Source organism: Nyctereutes procyonoides, unplaced genomic scaffold (assembly GCF_905146905.1).
Source record: "Nyctereutes procyonoides isolate TBG_1078 unplaced genomic scaffold, NYPRO_anot_genome, whole genome shotgun sequence".
NCBI classification, from domain to species: Eukaryota; Metazoa; Chordata; class Mammalia; order Carnivora; family Canidae; genus Nyctereutes; species Nyctereutes procyonoides.
This window is the reverse complement of record NW_026575137.1, coordinates 10,280,026-10,298,902: the sequence shown is the minus strand read 5'-3', so window position 1 is coordinate 10,298,902 and position 18,877 is coordinate 10,280,026. Positions and strand designations below refer to the sequence as shown.

At 35.7% G+C, this 18,877-nt stretch overlaps 1 protein-coding gene across 1 annotated transcript in view; it reads left to right on the top strand.

Annotated features, from left to right (window-relative positions):
- Positions 1 to 18,877, top strand: part of VIRMA (vir like m6A methyltransferase associated) — a 58,867-nt gene that overhangs the window by 20,842 nt on the left and 19,148 nt on the right. Inside the window, exons 8-16 of the mRNA XM_055303382.1 lie at positions 1,145 to 2,285; positions 3,892 to 4,383; positions 5,375 to 5,529; positions 8,302 to 8,384; positions 11,012 to 11,105; positions 11,246 to 11,790; positions 12,313 to 12,548; positions 13,198 to 13,450; positions 16,551 to 16,768. Of these exons, the coding sequence (XP_055159357.1) occupies positions 1,145 to 2,285; positions 3,892 to 4,383; positions 5,375 to 5,529; positions 8,302 to 8,384; positions 11,012 to 11,105; positions 11,246 to 11,790; positions 12,313 to 12,548; positions 13,198 to 13,450; positions 16,551 to 16,768 (3,217 nt within the window). The remainder of the gene's footprint in view (positions 1 to 1,144; positions 2,286 to 3,891; positions 4,384 to 5,374; positions 5,530 to 8,301; positions 8,385 to 11,011; positions 11,106 to 11,245; positions 11,791 to 12,312; positions 12,549 to 13,197; positions 13,451 to 16,550; positions 16,769 to 18,877) is intronic.

The window sequence follows — 18,877 nt, the reverse complement described above, 5'->3', positions numbered from 1 at the left end:
CTAAAATAGCGAGGGTGAGAATGATTCTACATGAGAGTAAGGGTCATTTTGGTATCATAGGGCCCCTTTTACAGAATACAAATAATTAGGTTATTGAGTGATACTTTTTAGCTTCCCCTATTCCCAGATTAGCAAATAATACTTTTTATATTTATTGTATTTGGCAAGTAGTAGTTAGATTTCAGGCAGGCTGTTTTCTTAATCTTTTTTGTAGAGAAGGGGAGAGAGAGAGGCTGGTTAATTTCATTTTTAATAGAAGATATCTGGCTTATCCCAGAGTCAGGTCTTTGGAGGCCCTTACCTTTTCAGATATGAGTATATGCTAAGGCCAACTTGTTTTGAGCGAAAGAATGTTAAAAGATGGCTGATGCTGGAGGAATACTCTAGAAACATTTCCCTTTCTTATGCAGACTATTATTACTCATACCAATTTTCCCACAGCCAGGTAATAGCAGTGTTAAAAAGTAAAACCAGGTTTTGTCTCTAATCTTGTTTTTTTTTTTTTTTTGAAATAGAGGAGAAAGTTGCTCATGTATCATGATAAGAAAGCTTTGCTTTGGCCCAGCTAAGCATTTTAGGTGGGCAACTTTTCCATAAAAATAAAATACAGACCTAGGAAACTATACAATAGATAAGTGAAGAGAAATAAAAATTCAGGAATATGAAATTAATGTTATAAAAGAACTTAAAATGTTTTCACTGAAAATATTTGGTTTAGTTTTTTGATTATGGCATTATTAGTTCAATTTAATCTTTGTTCATCAATTTTTTTTGTATCTTAAAAATACTTAAAAATATTTTGTGAGAGTAAGGTTGACTTCCTTTTTGAGAGAGGTATTTTTTGTTACTTTAAGATATTTTAAATTTTATTTCTGGAGGAAAAGATTGGTAGCAGAGTTAGTTGTAAAGTTGAACAGATAGAAGATCTTGCTTATGAAGTTTCTCATTAATCTATTAGAAATTATAAAATGTTGGTAATTTGGTAATTGTTGATAAGATGTTGGTGTGGGAGTTAATTTTGTTGAGAAGTCATCGGTTTTTATTTTTTTGCCATACTAAATAAAATATTTTTTTTGATTAGCTGGATTTTTTGCATTAAACAACAGTGATGTAATAATTGATTATTATTCAAACTGATTTTCAGGGGATGATGGTTATGAACAAATTTCCAGTGATGAAGATGGAATTGCTGACTTGGAACGTGAAACCTTTAAGTATCCGAACTTTGATGTTGAATACACTCCTGAAGACTTAGCTTCAGTTCCTCCTATGACATATGATCCATATGACAGGGAGCTTGTACCACTCTTATACTTCAGCTGTCCTTACAAGACTACTTTTGAAATTGAAATCAGTAGAATGAAGGATCAAGGTCCAGATAAAGAAAATTCAGGGGCAGTAGAAGCCTCAGTGAAGTTAACTGAGCTGTTAGATTTGTATCGGGAAGATAGAGGTGCAAAATGGGTAACAGCTTTAGAAGAAATTCCAAGTTTAATAATAAAAGGATTAAGTTATTTGCAGTTGAAAAACACAAAACAAGACTCTCTTGGCCAGTTGGTAGACTGGACCATGCAAGCTTTAAATTTACAAGTAGCTCTTCGCCAACCCATTGCCTTAAATGTCCGACAACTCAAAGCTGGGACCAAATTAGTGTCCTCCCTAGCAGAATGTGGGGCTCAAGGAGTCATGGGATTGCTCCAAGCAGGAGTAATCAATGGATTATTTGAGCTCCTGTTTGCTGATCATGTCTCATCTTCCCTTAAGTTAAATGCTTTTAAAGCTTTGGACAGTGTCATTAGTATGACAGAAGGAATGGAAGCTTTTTTAAGAGGTAGGCAGAATGAAAAAAGTGGCTATCAGAAACTTCTGGAGCTGATACTTTTAGATCAGACTGTGAGAGTTGTCACTGCTGGTTCAGCTATTCTTCAGAAGTGCCATTTCTATGAAATCTTGTCAGAGATTAAAAGACTTGGTGACCATTTAGCAGAGAAGACTTCATCTGTTCCTAACCACAGTGAACCTGATCATGACACAGATACTGGACTTGAGAGAACAAACCCAGAATATGAAAATGAGGTAGACACTTCAATGGATATGGATCTTTTGGAATCTTCAAATATAAGTGAAGGGGAAATAGAAAAGCTTATTAACCTCCTAGAAGAAGTTTTCCATTTAATGGAAACCGCGCCTCACACAATGATCCAGCCACCTGTTAAGTCTTTCCCAACGATGGCACGTATTACTGGACCTCCAGAAAGGGATGATCCATACCCTGTTCTCTTTAGGTAAGGTATGAGTAATTTTTGTGGTTTGGGAAAATAATATTTCACAGATCACCACAGGCAATTTTATGTGGTTGATTTTGTTTCTTTAAATTTGTCTGTAAGTAATGCATATCTGTGTAAGGATACTCTGTATTTCAGAATAGATAGTCGTGAAACTGAGAAATATACTAGTGTGGGAAAACTATATTTTAAGTGATGGTAAGGTTCTGATGTCACCTTATGTAGGCATCCAAGATCACTCTCAGGATTTGCCAGCGGGATTTACAGGACTCAGTACTGAACTCACAACTATGATTTATTACAGCAAAAGGATATTAGGCACAATCAGCAAAGGAAAAGGGTACACGGGGAGAAACCTGAGGAAGCCAGTTAGAAGCTTCCAGAGTCCTTTTCCAATGGAGTCATATAGGACCTGCCTAATTCCCCCAGTTTTGGGAGAAATTGCGACAAATTGTGACAATGTGTGTGAAATGTTGCATACTGAGAAAGCTCATTAGAATCTCAACATCCAAGTTTCTTATTGGAGGATAGCCAATAGGCCCCCAATATCTACTGTGTAACAAAATCCCAGCCTCCCAGAAGGAAAGCAGGTATTCAGTGTTTTGTTTTCATAGACACTTTTGAGGCACAGTGAGCATTCCTATCAATTGGGTGATGGGAACCCCTCCCGAATCCAAGTTCCCGGATGCTAACCAAAGGCCCACCATGTAAGAAGGTGTTCTTAAGAGTAAGTAGTCTGAGGCCTGCAATGTTAACTATTTTCTGAATATTCCACAAAATGGTTAAAGATGCTCTTATACCTAGTACTTCTGGGGTTTTGGCTTCTTGAGGGTTCTGTTTCCCTTCACAGTCAAGTTGTTACTGGAGGTGTTTATTATCCTAAAGTAGAAACCTGAGTTTAAGGAGTAATATGACAGGCAGTTATATACTATATAATTCCAAATATAGGACATTCTGAAAAAGGCAAAAGTATGGAGATAGTAAAAAGATCAATGATTGCCAGGGGTTAGGGTAAGGGAGAAGAATGAGTACGTGGAGCACAATATTTTTAGGACAGTGAAAATACTCTTTATCAGTAGCATTTGTGTCTGTTTTGGGGTCTTGAGTAAGTAAGTTCATACTTTTTTCTTCTAAAACTATGTATGCTAAAAAGTGGTTCTTGGGTTTGATAAAAGTGCTATGTATGGTAATACTAACTCTGAAATACTAAAAATTGACAATTTGAATTTGTTTTCTCTAGAAAAACTAATTCAGATATACTACCTGTAGTGAATATAAATAAACTATATATTTTTTATAGTATATGTACTATATTTTTTCGTACATACACTAAATCAGTTATAGTGGTATACCATGTGTGGAGTAGGACCATGGTGAAAAAGGATCATTTGATAAGTGGTCTGGAAAGAAAGTCCAGAATTTAAAGTCAAGGTTGATTCTGGAAAGAGAAGACTTATCTTGTCAACAGTTATATGTCCAGCATCCATTGAATTTTAGCTAGAAAAAAGCCTCACATAACTTTCACTTTTATTTGTCCCAGTGAGAGAAGAGCATAAATGAAGAATGTTTTGCACTAACTTCATGTATGTAATTAATTTTTCTACAGGTATCTTCATAGTCATCACTTCTTGGAGTTGGTTACCTTGCTTCTATCAATTCCAGTAACAAGTGCCCACCCTGGTGTGCTGCAAGCCACAAAAGATGTTTTAAAGTTTCTTGCACAGTCACAAAAAGGTCTTCTTTTTTTTATGTCGGAATATGAAGCAACAAATTTGTTGATACGAGCTCTGTGTCACCTTTATGATCAAGATGAAGAGGAAGGTCTTCAATCTGATGGTGTTATTGATGATGCATTTGCCTTGTGGCTTCAGGACTCAACACAGACGTTGCAGTGTATTACAGAACTGTTTAGCCATTTTCAGCGTTGCACAGCCAGTGAAGAAACTGACCATTCAGATCTTTTGGGAACCCTTCACAATCTTTATTTGATTACTTTTAATCCTGTGGGAAGGTCAGCTGTTGGCCATGTTTTCAGTCTTGAAAAAAATCTCCAAAGTCTTATTACTCTAATGGAGTACTATTCCAAAGAAGCCTTAGGGTAATTTTCTTTTTATATTGAATTTTCTATTGTACTGGAAAACTACATCAGTAAAGGGCTAGTTTCTTAAAAGAAGGCATTGCTCTGAAAGTAAAAACTATAATTATTTTTTGATGTAATACATAATTTGTTAATTAAGGATTAGAATGATAGAAATTCTAAAATGTAGGGTGTGTCTGTAAAGCAACAAAATGGGTCTTTTAGCAACTTCTTCCAGTTTCCCCTTGGTGTTGACAAGATTGCGACTATAGTACTCTTGCTAGCATATGTGTAGGGGGGTTGTAAGGCACCAGAATATATACTTGCGGAGAAATGAGGATTGTTTTGCTGTCTTGAATTTTCCCTTATCTTTAACCTATGGTGCTCTGGTTTCAGAAGTACTTTGAATGGGGCCAGGGAGGATAGAGGATTGAGTTTAGTGTCTGAGGAGAGAAACATACCCCTCCTGGCTCATGTCATACAAAGCAGTGACATCCAGGTAATTGGCCTCACAACAGGGTCTTGATATGACTCCTTGAGTGACAGGTCTTTTTGGGGGGACTAGGAAAGGCAAACAACAGTGGCTTCCATATGTAGCTCTACCTCAGCAGTTTTACGGTAAAAGACTGAGAAACGATGGCAGTAGATTGATTCATCATGCTTATTCCTACTTACCCAGAGTGAACAAACATTTTTTTAAAGGAGACCATTGAAGTATACTTTTGAATCTTTCATGCTGACTTCATGATACTTCATTGTTCTTCTGATCTTATTTCTTAATAGAATTTCACTTCCCATTGTGATGCATATGCTTTGTTTATATACTTTTAAGTAGTACTTTCAGTGAATTGGAGGTGAACTTTAAAATCTGCTTTCTTGTCTTCAGGAAGTTAGTCATGTTTCGTTATAAAATTCCTTGGTCTCTTTAAAACCAAATAGAAAAAAATGTTTAAAATTGTTCCTGGAAAAATTGTTTTCATACCAAAAACTTTAAAACCTTATTTTGTTTCAGTGATTCCAAGTCTAAGAAGTCAGTAGCTTATAATTATGCATGCATACTTATTTTGGTGGTGGTTCAGTCTTCCAGTGATGTCCAAATGCTAGAACAGCATGCAGCATCTCTCTTGAAGCTTTGTAAAGCAGATGAAAATAATGCTAAATTGCAAGGTATGGTACTTGAAGTTATTTAAGCATTTATGATATGTGAAGGAAAAAGCCTTTGAATATCTGTAATTGGTACTTTATCATGTTTTAATAATATACACAGCAATACTCTGTTACTTCTTGAAAGTACCCTTTATGAAAGTATTTTATATGATATTCTTAAAAAGATTTTTAGGAAATTATCACAAGTACCTTTTCTAGGAAGATCATGGTAATTGGTAGTTGAATTTCCTAATCAAAATGGAAGTAGCTTAAAGGTGAACTCAAATGTTCAGGTTTTTTTTTAAGATTTAAAAATTATTTTTAAATTATCTCTATACCCATGTGGGGCTCAAACTTACAACCCTGAGAGGAGTCACATGCTCCACCAAATGAGGCAGCCAGGCACCCTGAACTGTTTTTCTTTTTTTAAATAGCATCCATGCCCAGCATGGAGCCCAGTGTACGGCTTGAATTCACGACCCTGAGACAAAACCTGAGCTGAGAACAAGAGTCAGATGTTTAACTGACTGAGCCACCTGGGCACCCCTTCAAAAGTTCAATTTTGTGTATAGTTTGTGTATGTGTGTGTTTTCTGTATATATTTCTAAGTATAATACTGTTCTAAGTACAACTTAGAAATCCATTTGTCATTGATAAACACACATGTGCTATCCTCAACAGTGAAGGATAGTGAATATGAACATTATTTTCTAAAGTATATAAATCTGTGTTGAATGAGGCTTATGGAAACTGTCTGTGGGCAGTTCTAAAAAATTGAAGGTATCTAAACACAATTTTTAAAATTTTGTTTTGGTTTCTGGCTTTCTGATCTTACCAAGTAGAAAATTTGATAATGTTGAGTAAATATTATAAATAGCATGTGGACTTTTTTTTTTCCTTTTATGTTTTTGAGAGAGAGAGAGAGAAAGAGAGAGAACACAAAAGCAGAGGGGGGTGGGACAGAGGAAGAGGGAGAGAATCTTAAGCAGACTCTGCACTGAGCACAGAGCCCAACAAGGGACTTGATCTCACAACCCTGAGACCATGACCTTAGGTGAAATCAAGAATCAGATGCCTGACTGAGCCACCCAGGTGCCCCTGACTTTTTTCTTTTTAATCTTCAATTTTATGTGTGATACCACCAGTAAAAGTATGAGTTAGGAAACTCAACTTCCCATATAGGATATAAGTTTTTTTCCTGTAGTGTGCTATTGTGTTTTTTCTCTGCAGTGTAGTGAAGTATTATTAATACTTTACTACTTATTCTGGGTGATGGGTACACATATTTGTTTTATTCTTTTTACCTTTAACTTAGCAATATATTCTGTATATATGAAAGAATTAATTTAAAAATGCATAGGAGGGGATCCCTGGGTGGCTCAGTGGTTTAGCCCCTGCATTTGGCACAGGGCATGATCCTGGAGTCCTGGGATCGAGTCCCGCATGGGCTCCCTGAATGGAGCCTGCTTCTCCCTCTGCCTGTGTCTCTGCCTCTCTCTCTCTCTCTCTCTCTCTCTCTGTGTGTGTCTCTTATATTCATGTCTATCATGAATACATAAATAAATCTTTAAAAAATAAAAATAAATAAATGCATAGGAAAAATACTCAGATGTACATAGGTGTAATCTTCATGGAGAAGTCTAGCACCAAGGAGAGACATGACTATTATTTTCAATTTCCTTTAATTATTCTTGTAAAGTGTCTAGAGCTGGCATATCACTTTTTACATTAGAATGTTTTTCTAAAATAGTTCTAAGATAGTTTTAGTGGTAAATTATGGGTGTTTTAGCATAGCTTCTAGGAGATTTTTTTCCTACGTTATTCTACCCAGTTTTTGTTTTTTAAGTATAGTTGACATACAGTGTACATTAGTTTCAGTTGTACAGCAACATAGTGATTCCTCAACTTTATACGTACAACATAATGATTCCACAATTCTGTACAGTTATGCTATACTCACCACAAGCACAGCTACTGAGTTACCGTACAATGTTATTATACCATTGATTATATATTTATGCTGTACTTTTCATCGCTGTGACCTATTCATTCTATAATTGGAAGCCTTTACCCTCACCTCCCCTTCGCCCATTTTGCTCATCCTTCCATACCTCTCCCCTCTGGAAACCATCAATTCTCTATATATTTATAGATCTGTGTCTGCTTTTTTGTTTGTTCATTTTTTCTAGCAGAGTTTGAATTCAGTGTGGTAAATGGTAAATTTCATTTGTAATTGTTTTATAAGGAAAATTTGGGGATGATAGTGATCACTTTTAATTTTGTAAAGGCAAATTAGGAAATAGGCAAAATTTTAAATTAATGTTAAGAGAAATGTCACTCAGCAAATGTCCCTCTCATGGGATTGATCCTATTAAAAATGAATACATTTTGTGCATGCTTTTTTAGGGGTGTGGGAGGGGGCAGTAGCATTAGGTAAATAAATACTATTTTATCATGTTAGTTTATAAGCAGTCAATTTTATAAATTTTTTTTTAATGTTGTGAGTTGATGGTCCTGGTTAAGTATGTAAACACTTAAGTTTTCAGAAACCGAGTAAGTGAAAATAATGGTCACTTCTTATTTCTAAACCTGTATAGCAGTAGCCTACTTACATTTCATGTTAAAGCTTGTTTAGAGAATTAGACATAAGTTTATCCCTGTATGAAGTTTAGATTATTGAAATCAATGTGAATCTAATAATATTCTTCTTTAGAAAAGAACACCTTTACCTCCTTTGTTATAAAAACTTTTATTTTAAAATATTATATTATGAATGACCTTTTTGTTTTTAAGAACTTGGCAAGTGGCTTGAACCTTTGAAAAACCTTAGATTTGAAATTAACTGCATCCCAAACCTAATTGAATATGTTAAACAGGTAAGTAAAACCTAAAAGTACCTTGATTTTTTTTTTTTAAAGATGATTTATTTGTTTTATTTTAGAGAGAAAGCACACATGAGCAGGGGGAGGGAAGAGGAAAGAAGCGGACTCCCCACTGAGCAGGGAGCCTGACAGGGACTTCCATCTCACAAACCTGAGGTCATGACCTGAGCTGAAACCGAGAGTTAGTTGCTTTTTTTTTTTAAGATTTTATTTATTTATTCATGAGAGACTGAGAGAGGCAGAGACACACAGAGGCAGAGGGAGGGGCAGGCTCCCTATGGGGAGCCTGACTCTGGACTTGATCCCAGAATCCGGGATCACAGCCTGAGCCAAAGGCCGACACCATCCAGGTACCCCAAGAGTCAGTTGCTTAACCAAGTGAGCCACCCAGGTGCCTGCCCCTAAAAGTGCCTTCATTTTATGGAACTATATCGTAGTATATAGCAATATTGCATTAAATCATTTATATAGATAATGCAGTAATGTTAAGTGTACTTGATTGATTTGCTAGACTTTATGGTACAGATTGGTACGTGTATGTAGATGGGTGTGTGCTGGCGTGTGTGTGTGTGTGTGTGTGTGTGTGTGTGTGTGTGTGTGAATGCACTTAAACACATCCTGTATACTGTACTACTTTCCACTCAGATTCCGTTCTTTTTTTTCCCTCAAATTGGAGTAATAATATCTCCTACCATTTTGACGATACTTACAACAGCATTTTAAAGTTAAATGCCCTGATAATTTAACATAATTGTTTGAGTTAAGCTTTGGTGAAAAAGAACTTCCTTCAAAATTTTTAGGTGAAAATCAGAGTCCATTCCAGATAATTACAATGGGACCTAATTCTAAATTTGTTAATTTGGGATGGTCACATCTGCAAATAAAATATTCATAAAGGGCAGCCTGGGTGGCTCAGAGGTTTAGCGCCACCTTCAGCCCAGGGCGTGATCCTGGAGACCCTGAGTCGAGTCCCACATCGGGCTCCCTGCATGGAGCCTGCTTCTCCCTTTGCCTGTGTCTCCGCCTCTCTCTCTGTGTTTCCAATGAATGAATAAATAAAATCTTAAAAAAATATTCATAAAAATTGAAAATCATATATCATAAGAGTACATATGAAAAATTCATGTACAATTTAAGTGATTAGTAATTTAAAAATTCATTAAAATTGTTGCATTGTTAATTAGTTTTAAAAGTTAGTATAGCATAGGAAGAAGGACTAAAGGTGGTCATAGGTGCATAAAAAATTTTTAGGTAGAGGGACAGAATTGGACCTTAAGTTATTTCCTCTTTCATTTAACAGATGAACTCTGTGTGTGTGTGCATGTGTGTTATCTGTGTGTGTGTGTGTGTGTGTGTGTGTAAAACATCTTGGCTTTACAGTTGAAATGTATTTTATTAAAATAATATACATGTATTTCTAATCTTGTTGCTTTTTTGATAGAGTAACCAGGTACTCTTTGGGTTTATCTGCTTTAGATTTTTCTTTACTGACTTGTCTGCCCTTATCTTCTCTTTTTACTCCATCTTTCCTAAGAGTACTTTTACCTCATGTGGTGCCATCATATTCTTCTGTGTTCCTTACTTTGTGCCTCAGATGTCATCTGGAGCTTTTCATTATATTCAGTCTTTTATTTGGCAGAAGTACAATAGGTCCTGTAAATTTAGTTGTGTGTTCAGGGTACTTGTGCATGGTCAGGAGAATGTATAAGGTGTCCAGTAAACATTAGGTGCTTGGGTAAAAGCTTTTAATCAATAAAAAAATTTAGCTCTAGAAATTTAAATTATATGCCATAATTAAAATAATTTTGATTTCTATGTAGATCCTTATCCATTAATTATAGTTAATAATAAGTGACTTTCATTCCAAGGTATACCAAAAACAGTTGATCTGAGACTGAAACTTCTTTTTGTGGCTGCATGCTGCCTTATGTAGGCAATGGAATTATTGTGGAAAGGCAGCAAGGAAGAAATGAGAAGAACTGTATAAGGGAAAGGAATTTTCTTATTTTTAAGTTTCTCCTCTGATGTTTAGAAGATAAAATAGTAACATTTTAAAATGTTACTTCTTCAGAGTTTTTTCAAAACCATCTGTACTCTGTGGAAACTATAAAAACAAAGAAATGCTAACTATTTGCTGTTAGGAAACAGCATGGGGAGGTGCTAAGGACATAGGCAACCATATTTCTTTTTCGTTTAACCATGCCCTACTGGATTCCTGTGGTATCTGCATTGAAGTATATGTTATGTAGTGTTGCTTCCTCAGTTTTGAAAGAGATTTGGTACCCACAGGGCTTTGTAAAATCAGCCATTGCTTCGTTTTTAGGAAGGAGCGTATATAGAAAGAGTATGTTAAAAAGGGAGTCTTATTCATTCATTTTTGTATGTTACTTTCATTTTTAATCAGTGCTTTTTAATATACTTGAATTTTGTGATTATTTCATAAAATAACCTTTATAAACTTCATTAGCTTTATTCATGTTTTAACTTTACTTAAGAAACTTAAAATGGTGTAGGTACTTAATATGAAACACATTTTTAATTAAGGCCTTCTTGGGAAGTTTTTCTTGATTCATATCAAAGCACCAAGAAATTAAACTTCCTGTTCATTTTTATTTGTAAAGAATATCGATAATTTGATGACCCCGGAAGGAGTTGGCCTTACCACTGCCTTGCGTGTTCTCTGTAATGTGGCATGTCCACCACCTCCTGTTGAAGGTAATATGGCTATTATACTTTAAAGACATACTTAAAGCGGAGTATAAAATGCTATTTATTAAATAAAATATTCAAAAATCTTAACTGATTGTAAACATATAAGTAATTAGTTTTTTTTTTTCCCCTTGTCCTATATAAAGGTCAACAGAAAGACCTGAAATGGAATCTTGCCGTTATTCAGCTTTTTTCTGCTGAAGGAATGGATACCTTTATTCGGGTTCTGCAAAAATTGAACAGTATTCTGACTCAGCCTTGGAGGCTCCATGTCAACATGGGGACTACCCTTCACAGAGTTACTACTATTTCAATGGCTCGCTGCACACTCACTCTTCTTAAAACTATGTTAACGGAACTCCTGAGAGGTGGATCCTTTGAGTTTAAGGACATGCGTGTTCCTTCAGCACTTGTGACTTTACACATGCTCCTGTGCTCTATCCCTCTCTCAGGTCGTTTGGATAGTGATGAACAGAAAATTCAAAATGATATCATTGATATCTTACTAACTTTTACACAAGGAGTTAATGAAAAACTCACAATCTCAGAAGAGACTCTGGCCAATAATACTTGGTCGTTAATGTTAAAAGAAGTTCTTTCTTCAATCTTGAAGGTTCCTGAAGGATTTTTTTCTGGACTCATACTACTTTCAGAGCTGCTGCCTCTACCATTGCCCATGCAAACAACTCAGGTATCACTTCCATATAACATGCATCTTATAAATGACTGCAGTAACACTTTTTAAAAAGCCAGTGATTTTGCTATTAAAAACCTACAACCCTCATCCCCTTCCCCTAAAAAAGACATAAAATAACTGGATGAGGGTGAGATAAAACTGAAGCAAGTTGGTCATTAAAGAAATATGGGGCATCATTTTAAATAAATTTTTGTTAATGTGAATTTTATTATGCTGTTCTGTATACTTGTACTTTTGTTATTTTTAAATCCTTTTTTTCCCTTTATCATGTGTTAGAATTTGCCATTAACTAGGTTGGTTCACCAATGGACTCTGCTCTACTGACTGCTAACCTGAGAACAATAAGATTTTCTAGATGCATTGAATTTAAGCAACTGTTTAATTGTATAATAGAAAAATGTTTTAAGCATGTAGTAAAGATGTTCTTTTCATAACAGTTCTTCCTGAACAGTTTTTCTGACTATAAATAAATATTAAAAAAAATCTACGTACACACACAATATACTTTTTTAACAGGTTATTGAGCCACATGATATATCAGTGGCACTCAACACCCGAAAATTGTGGAGCATGCACCTTCATGTTCAAGCAAAGTTGCTCCAAGAAATAGTTCGCTCTTTCTCTGGCACAACCTGCCAGCCCATTCAACACATGTTACGGCGTATTTGTGTTCAATTGTGTGACCTTGCCTCACCAACTGCACTTCTGATTATGAGAACTGTGTTGGATTTGATTGTAGAAGACTTGCAAAGGTATTTTCATTTTGCATTAAAAATTTTTTCCTGAAGTTTTTCTTGACACAGATACATTTTTTTCACTTAGAATTTGGAAACCAGAGTTTAGAATGCTCAGATAATATATATATACACATATACAAATATACATATATGTGTGTATGACTATATGTAGATTATTTTTATTTTATTTTATTTTTAACATTTTTATTTATTTATGAGAGGCACAGAGAGAGAGAGGGAGGCAGAGACACAGGCAGAGGGAGAAGCAGGCTCCATGCGGGGAGCCTGACATGGGACTCAATCCCAGGACTCCAGGATCAGGCCCTGGGCTGAAGGTGGCACTAAACCGCTGAGCCACCTGGGCTGCCCCCGTAGATTATTTTTAATTAGAAAACTATTTCATGTGCAAGATACCTTGAAAGTCTTGATTTTGGGTATTTGAAAGGTGAACTATAAAGTACTCTGAATTTAAAAAGGATATTGAAATCTGAGTTCATAAAATTTTATAGTAGTTGTGAAATTCCAGAGAAGTTGTCATATCCAAGGAATGAAATATTTTATACAAGATTTGTATATGATGATATGTGTTGAAAAAATAAATATTAATTAAATTATGCCTTAAACTTAAGAATTTTGTTTACTAAACGTATTGATTTTATTTCAGCACTTCAGAAGATAAAGAAAAACAGTATACTAGCCAAACTACCAGGTTGCTTGCTCTTCTTGATGCTCTGGCTTCACACAAAGCTTGTAAATTAGCTATTTTGCATCTAATTAATGGAACTATTAAAGGTGACGAAAGATATGCAGAGATATTCCAGGATCTGTTAGCTTTGGTGCGGTCTCCTGGAGACAGTGTTGTTCGCCAGCAGTGTGTTGAATATATCACATCCATTTTGCAGTCTCTCTGTGATCAGGTATTTATAGTTACTTTATAAATTCTGTGTGTTTGTGGATTAAAAGCTTCTGTTGATATGAATCTTGGCTGTGAATACAGAGATCTCACCTGTTTTATTAATCCTGTTGTTTAGGGAGATCAGCTTGACTAGTAAACCAACAATAAAATGGTTTGGTGCTTCCTAGCTTTCTTTGTGTTTGCACTTGGCAGGTTTCTCTGAAGTCTCTTTTTCGTTATCAGATTGTGTCCTTGGATAGTCACTTTATGTGCCACTGAATTCTTTGGGGTTGATTATGCCTAGTATGTATGTTCATTTTCCTTCCACTTATACACAGATTCTTTCTTGAATTTTATAGTTTTGTGATTAGTTGAATTAACAATATCATGTTCTCTTGTTAGGGCAACTTTTGAAGGTATCAGAGGCTACTGCAGTTTTAGTGTGTTTCAGACTACTCTGCTTACAGATGTTGACTAAAAGTAATAGTATCTCTGCCTGTCTGTATTATTGGCTTCCAGTTTATAATTCCATGAATTAATGAGAATTGTTTTAACTTTTAAAGCCCATTGTGATTGAGTTCTTTGAAGACATTTTTCTTTTTTCTTTTTTTTTTCTTTTAAGATTTTGTTTATTTTAGAGAATGCACACACAAGTGGGGAGAGAGGCAATGAACGGGGGGAGGGAGGGGGAAAGGGAGAGAATCTCAAGCAGACTCTGGGCCAAGCATGGAGCTAGACATGGGGCTGGACCCATGATTCCAAGATTGTGATCTGAGCCAAAAACAAGAGTCAGTTGCCCAACCTACTGAGCCCTCACACACCCATATATCTTTGAAGATTTCTGTACATGTTAGTACTTTGGCTTATTGTAAGGCTCCTGCTATCTAATGATCAGATGCGATTTGTTTTTCAAGCAGAACACTTTTAATAGGATCCCATGTTGGAAGATTATGTTTTTTTCAATTGACAAAGATCCACCTTGGTTACATTAAACCCTTAAGTCAAGAAGGGGCATTTTTGGTGTGACTTGTTTTCACAAAAAGAGGATCTGGTTGAAAATAGTTTGGGACCTAGTAGGATATTTTAAGTCCTTATACCTTAAAATGTCCATTTGGTGTTTGTTGTATAATTCACATCAGGTTGTATGTACAGGACCCTAGCTTCCCTGTTCACATAAACCTCATTCTTGACCTCATCTTCTATATTTTCCTTCTGATTTAAGCTTTGTTTTATAGTGGGTTTTTTTTTTTTTTTTTAAGGTTCTATCCATTTATTAGAGCACAAGCAAGGGGAGCGACAGGCAGAGCAAGAGGGAGAAGCAGGCTCGCTGCTGAGCAGGGAGCCTGATGCAGGGCTCAGTACCAGGACCCCAGAATCATGACCTGAGCTAAAGGCAGTTGCTTAACTGACTGAGTCACCCAGACGTCCCATTTTGTTTCATAGTTTTAACCTGTGTTGAATCCTAGTTTGCAGTATGTTGAAGTGATTAAAGGTGATGAGATGTACCCAAAAATGTTCTGTAAAATCTACTTTATTTACTTCAATAAAAAGAGTGCTGGGAATTTTTATTGTTGGTTAAACTTGCCTAAGCATTGAAAAACTGGAACTTTATTTTGTTTTATTTTATTTATTTATATTTTTTATTAAGATTTTATTTATTCATGAGAGACACAGGCAGAGGTAGATGCAGGGAGCCCAATGTGGGACTCAATCCCGGGACTTCAGGATTGCGCCCTGGCCCAAAGGCAGGCACTAAACCGCTGAGCCACCCAGGGATCCCCTATTTTATTTATTTATTTATTTATTTATTTATTTATTTATTTATTTATTTATTTATTTATTTATTATTTTTTATTTATTTTTTATTTATTTTTTAAATTTATTTATTTATGATAGTCACAGAGAGAGAGAGAGAGGCAGAGACACAGGCAGAGGGAGAAGCAGGCTCCATGCACCGGGAGCCCGATATGGGATTCGATCCCCGGGCCCCAGGATCGCGCCCTGAGCCAAAGGCAGGCGCCAAACCGCTGCGCCACCCAGGGATCCCTATTTTATTTATTTTTAAATATTTATTTATTCATGAGAGACAGAGAGAGAGAGAGGCAGAGACATAGGCAGAGGGAGAAGCAGACACCTCACCGGGAGCCTGATGTGGGACTCGATCCCGGATCCCAGGATCATGACCTGAACCGAAGGCAGGTGCCCAACTGCTGAGCGACCCAGGCTTCCCGAAAAACTTGAATTTTAAAAGTATATAAAAACTAGAGGAAAATACTTAATTGGAAGACTGTGCTTAAGGGTTTGTTTGCTCCGTGTTTCTTTTTGCGATGTTTTAAATTCCGATATGGATATGTTTTTTAAAATTTATGTCACTAAGAGCCGCCTGGATAGTTCAGTGGATTTAACATCCAGCTCTCGGTTTTGGCTCAGGTCATGATCTCAGGGTCATGAGATAGAGCCTTGCCCCCATCCAGCTCTGGGATCAGTGGGGAGTCTACTTGGGATTCTTTCCCTCTTCTTCTCCCTCTGCCCTTCCTCCTAACTGCTTGCACGTGAGCTTGCTCTCTCTCTCTTTCAAGTAAATAAATAAAATCTTTTAGAAAAATTTTATTTCACTGAATGATTTATTTTTTTGAATGCTTTATAAATTAAAAAAATATTCAAATAAATCAATAATACAATGACTTAAAATATTTTAGTACCAAAAGTAGTTCACTTAGCCATTTGAAGATAGAAACCATACTTAGTGCGATGCAGAGAAAAATTTTTAGGGGCATCTGGCTGGCTCAGTCAGTAGAACATGCAACTCTTGATCTTGGTGTTATGAGTTCAAGCCCACTTTGAGCATATAGCCAAATAAATAATGAATGAATGAGATGTTCTTTTAAAGTAAAAGTATTGTAAAGTAAAATATTTGTCTTTAAGTGTATATTTTTATAGAAGATATTTTATAGAAGAGCAAAAGGTTCTTAATGTGTTTGAATTTATATTTAGGATAGGAAGGTAATGATATTTTGATGAAATAATTACTTATTAAATGCTGTGTATTTCTAATATAATAGTTAATTGATGGTGATAATGATTAAAGAAAAATTTCTCCCTACTTCTCTTGTCCCTCACAGGACATTGCTCTTATTTTACCGAATGCTTCTGAAGGTTCTATTTCTGAACTGGAGCAGCTCTCCAATTCTCTACCAAACAAGGAACTGATGGCCTCAATCTGTGACTGTTTACTGGCTATGCTAGCTAACTCTGAGAGCAGTTACAACTGTTTACTGACTTGTGTCAGAACAATGATGTTTCTTGCAGAGCATGATTATGGATTATTTCATTTAAAAAGGTAATGCTGTATTTAATTATATATATTCCTGGACTTAATTTTATACTCTAATACCCCTTCCCAAATGGATTAATTCATGGCTAATTATAGAAGGTTGAAGATACAATTTCTTTCATGTGGAGAAATTTATATTTATGGAAAAGATTTGTTAGCAATGAAGTGAAGTGTGCTAGTAATAAAATCTTTAGGATTAAAATTATAAACTAAATAGGCAAATTAATGTGAGCATTTTATAGTATTTAGAAGGGAATCTTACTGTTCCAGGGATGTTAATTCACATTATGTTTGCTTTGTTGATATATTAACCTATAGTCCTTCAAAGTGATGGTGGTATGATATTATGGACTTTCAAGCTAAAAGTACTGATTCTCTGTTATTTATTCTGTAGAGGAATGGCTTAGATAAAATTAATTTGAGATGATGTACACCTCAAGTATAATTTCTGCTCCAATCTGTCTGTCCATGCTCTCAAATTTTTCTTCCCTAGGAAGGTAGTTGGGTATTATGTAGATTTCCTTGGGAATTTGTAGAAGTATGTAGGATTATGAGATATAAAGGAGGAGGAAACATATATTTGTGACTCTCATTAATTCTTAAAACATTGGTTGAAAACTTATGTTCCAAATACTGGTTTGGTGCTGATGCCTAACTTCTCTACTTCCATCTTCATTCATTCATTCATTCATTCATTCATTCATTCATTCATTTATTATTTAATTTTATTTTTTTACTTCCATCTTCCGATAAACCTGTCTTATTTATATTCTCTTTTAATAGGTAGCACCTGCTGAAAATCCCAAGTTTTCTTCCTCCTCCTGCCCCATCCCCAGTTTCTCACTGTAGTCTTTACATTTTACTTCTGAAATGTCCTTTTTCCTATTGCCTAGAAATTTACTCTATGTCCTTTATTTTTCACTTTTTTAAAAAAATATTTATTTGAGAGAGAGAATACAAGCAGAGAGGGGCAGAGGGAGAGGGAGAAGGAGACTCCCCACTCAGCAGGAAGCCCAACATGGGACTTGATCCCAGGACTCCAGGACCATGACCTGAGCCAAAGGCAGCCACTTAATCGACTGAGCCACCCAGGCGCCCTGCTCTATATCCTTTAAAACTCATATTGGGGATGCCTGGGTGGCTCAGTCAGTTAGGCGTCTGCCTTTGGCTCAGGTCATGATCCCAGGGTCCTGGGACAGTGCCCCACGTTGGGCTCCCTGCTCAGCAGGGAACCCGGTTCTCCCTCTCCCCCAGTTCATGCTCTTTCTCTCTCTCTGTCAAATAATTAAATCTTTAAAAAATAAAACTCAAATTCTTCACCTCCAAGAAAGTCAAAACACTTTCCTTGATTCCTCCATTCCTAGGGTTACAATACCCTTTGCATACATACATTTGCCATAGCATCATATGTAATGTTTTTGGCTTTGCTGGATTCATTTTTCTGGTCTTTTTCCTGTCAGTAATCTTTTCCTAAATTGTCTTAATCTATTCCCTTTTTCCCCGTTAGCTCTAATTTTTGTGCTAAGCTCTAAATAACCTATTGATCTATTTGACATCTCTGCTTGGCTGTCTGGTGGACAATTCAAACTGAATAGATCTAAGGCAGAGCCATTGATATTCTTGCATCAAGCATGTTTCTATCTTGTTCATCCCAGTAAATGTTATCACCAACCACTCTGTAGTTTTTTGGTGATATTCAACATGATCACTTGCTGGGTGCTGTCTGTCAGGGTTCTGCACTGGTAACTTAATAATTTTTAAAATTAAAATTTATAATTAGTAAATATTTTGGAGAATATACTTTGAGACTATGTAAATATCTTATTTCTGCTTAAAACTTTTGTCCACTAATTTTAGTATTCATCAGTGAATTTTGGTATGTGATAGTTTTTACTGTGGTGTCCTATGTCCTAATGCAAATTTCCTCTTTCTCATTTCTTTTTAATTTATTAATTATCCCTCTGTAAGGAAGAATTATCACTTTTCCCTCATTTATTTACTTATTTGCAGATTTATATCACTATGCATTTATGGACATTAATTTTTTCTTTGTATGATAATCTAATACTATTGTTATTTTATTGTTCAGCTTGTGTCACTGAATTTGGTTCTTCT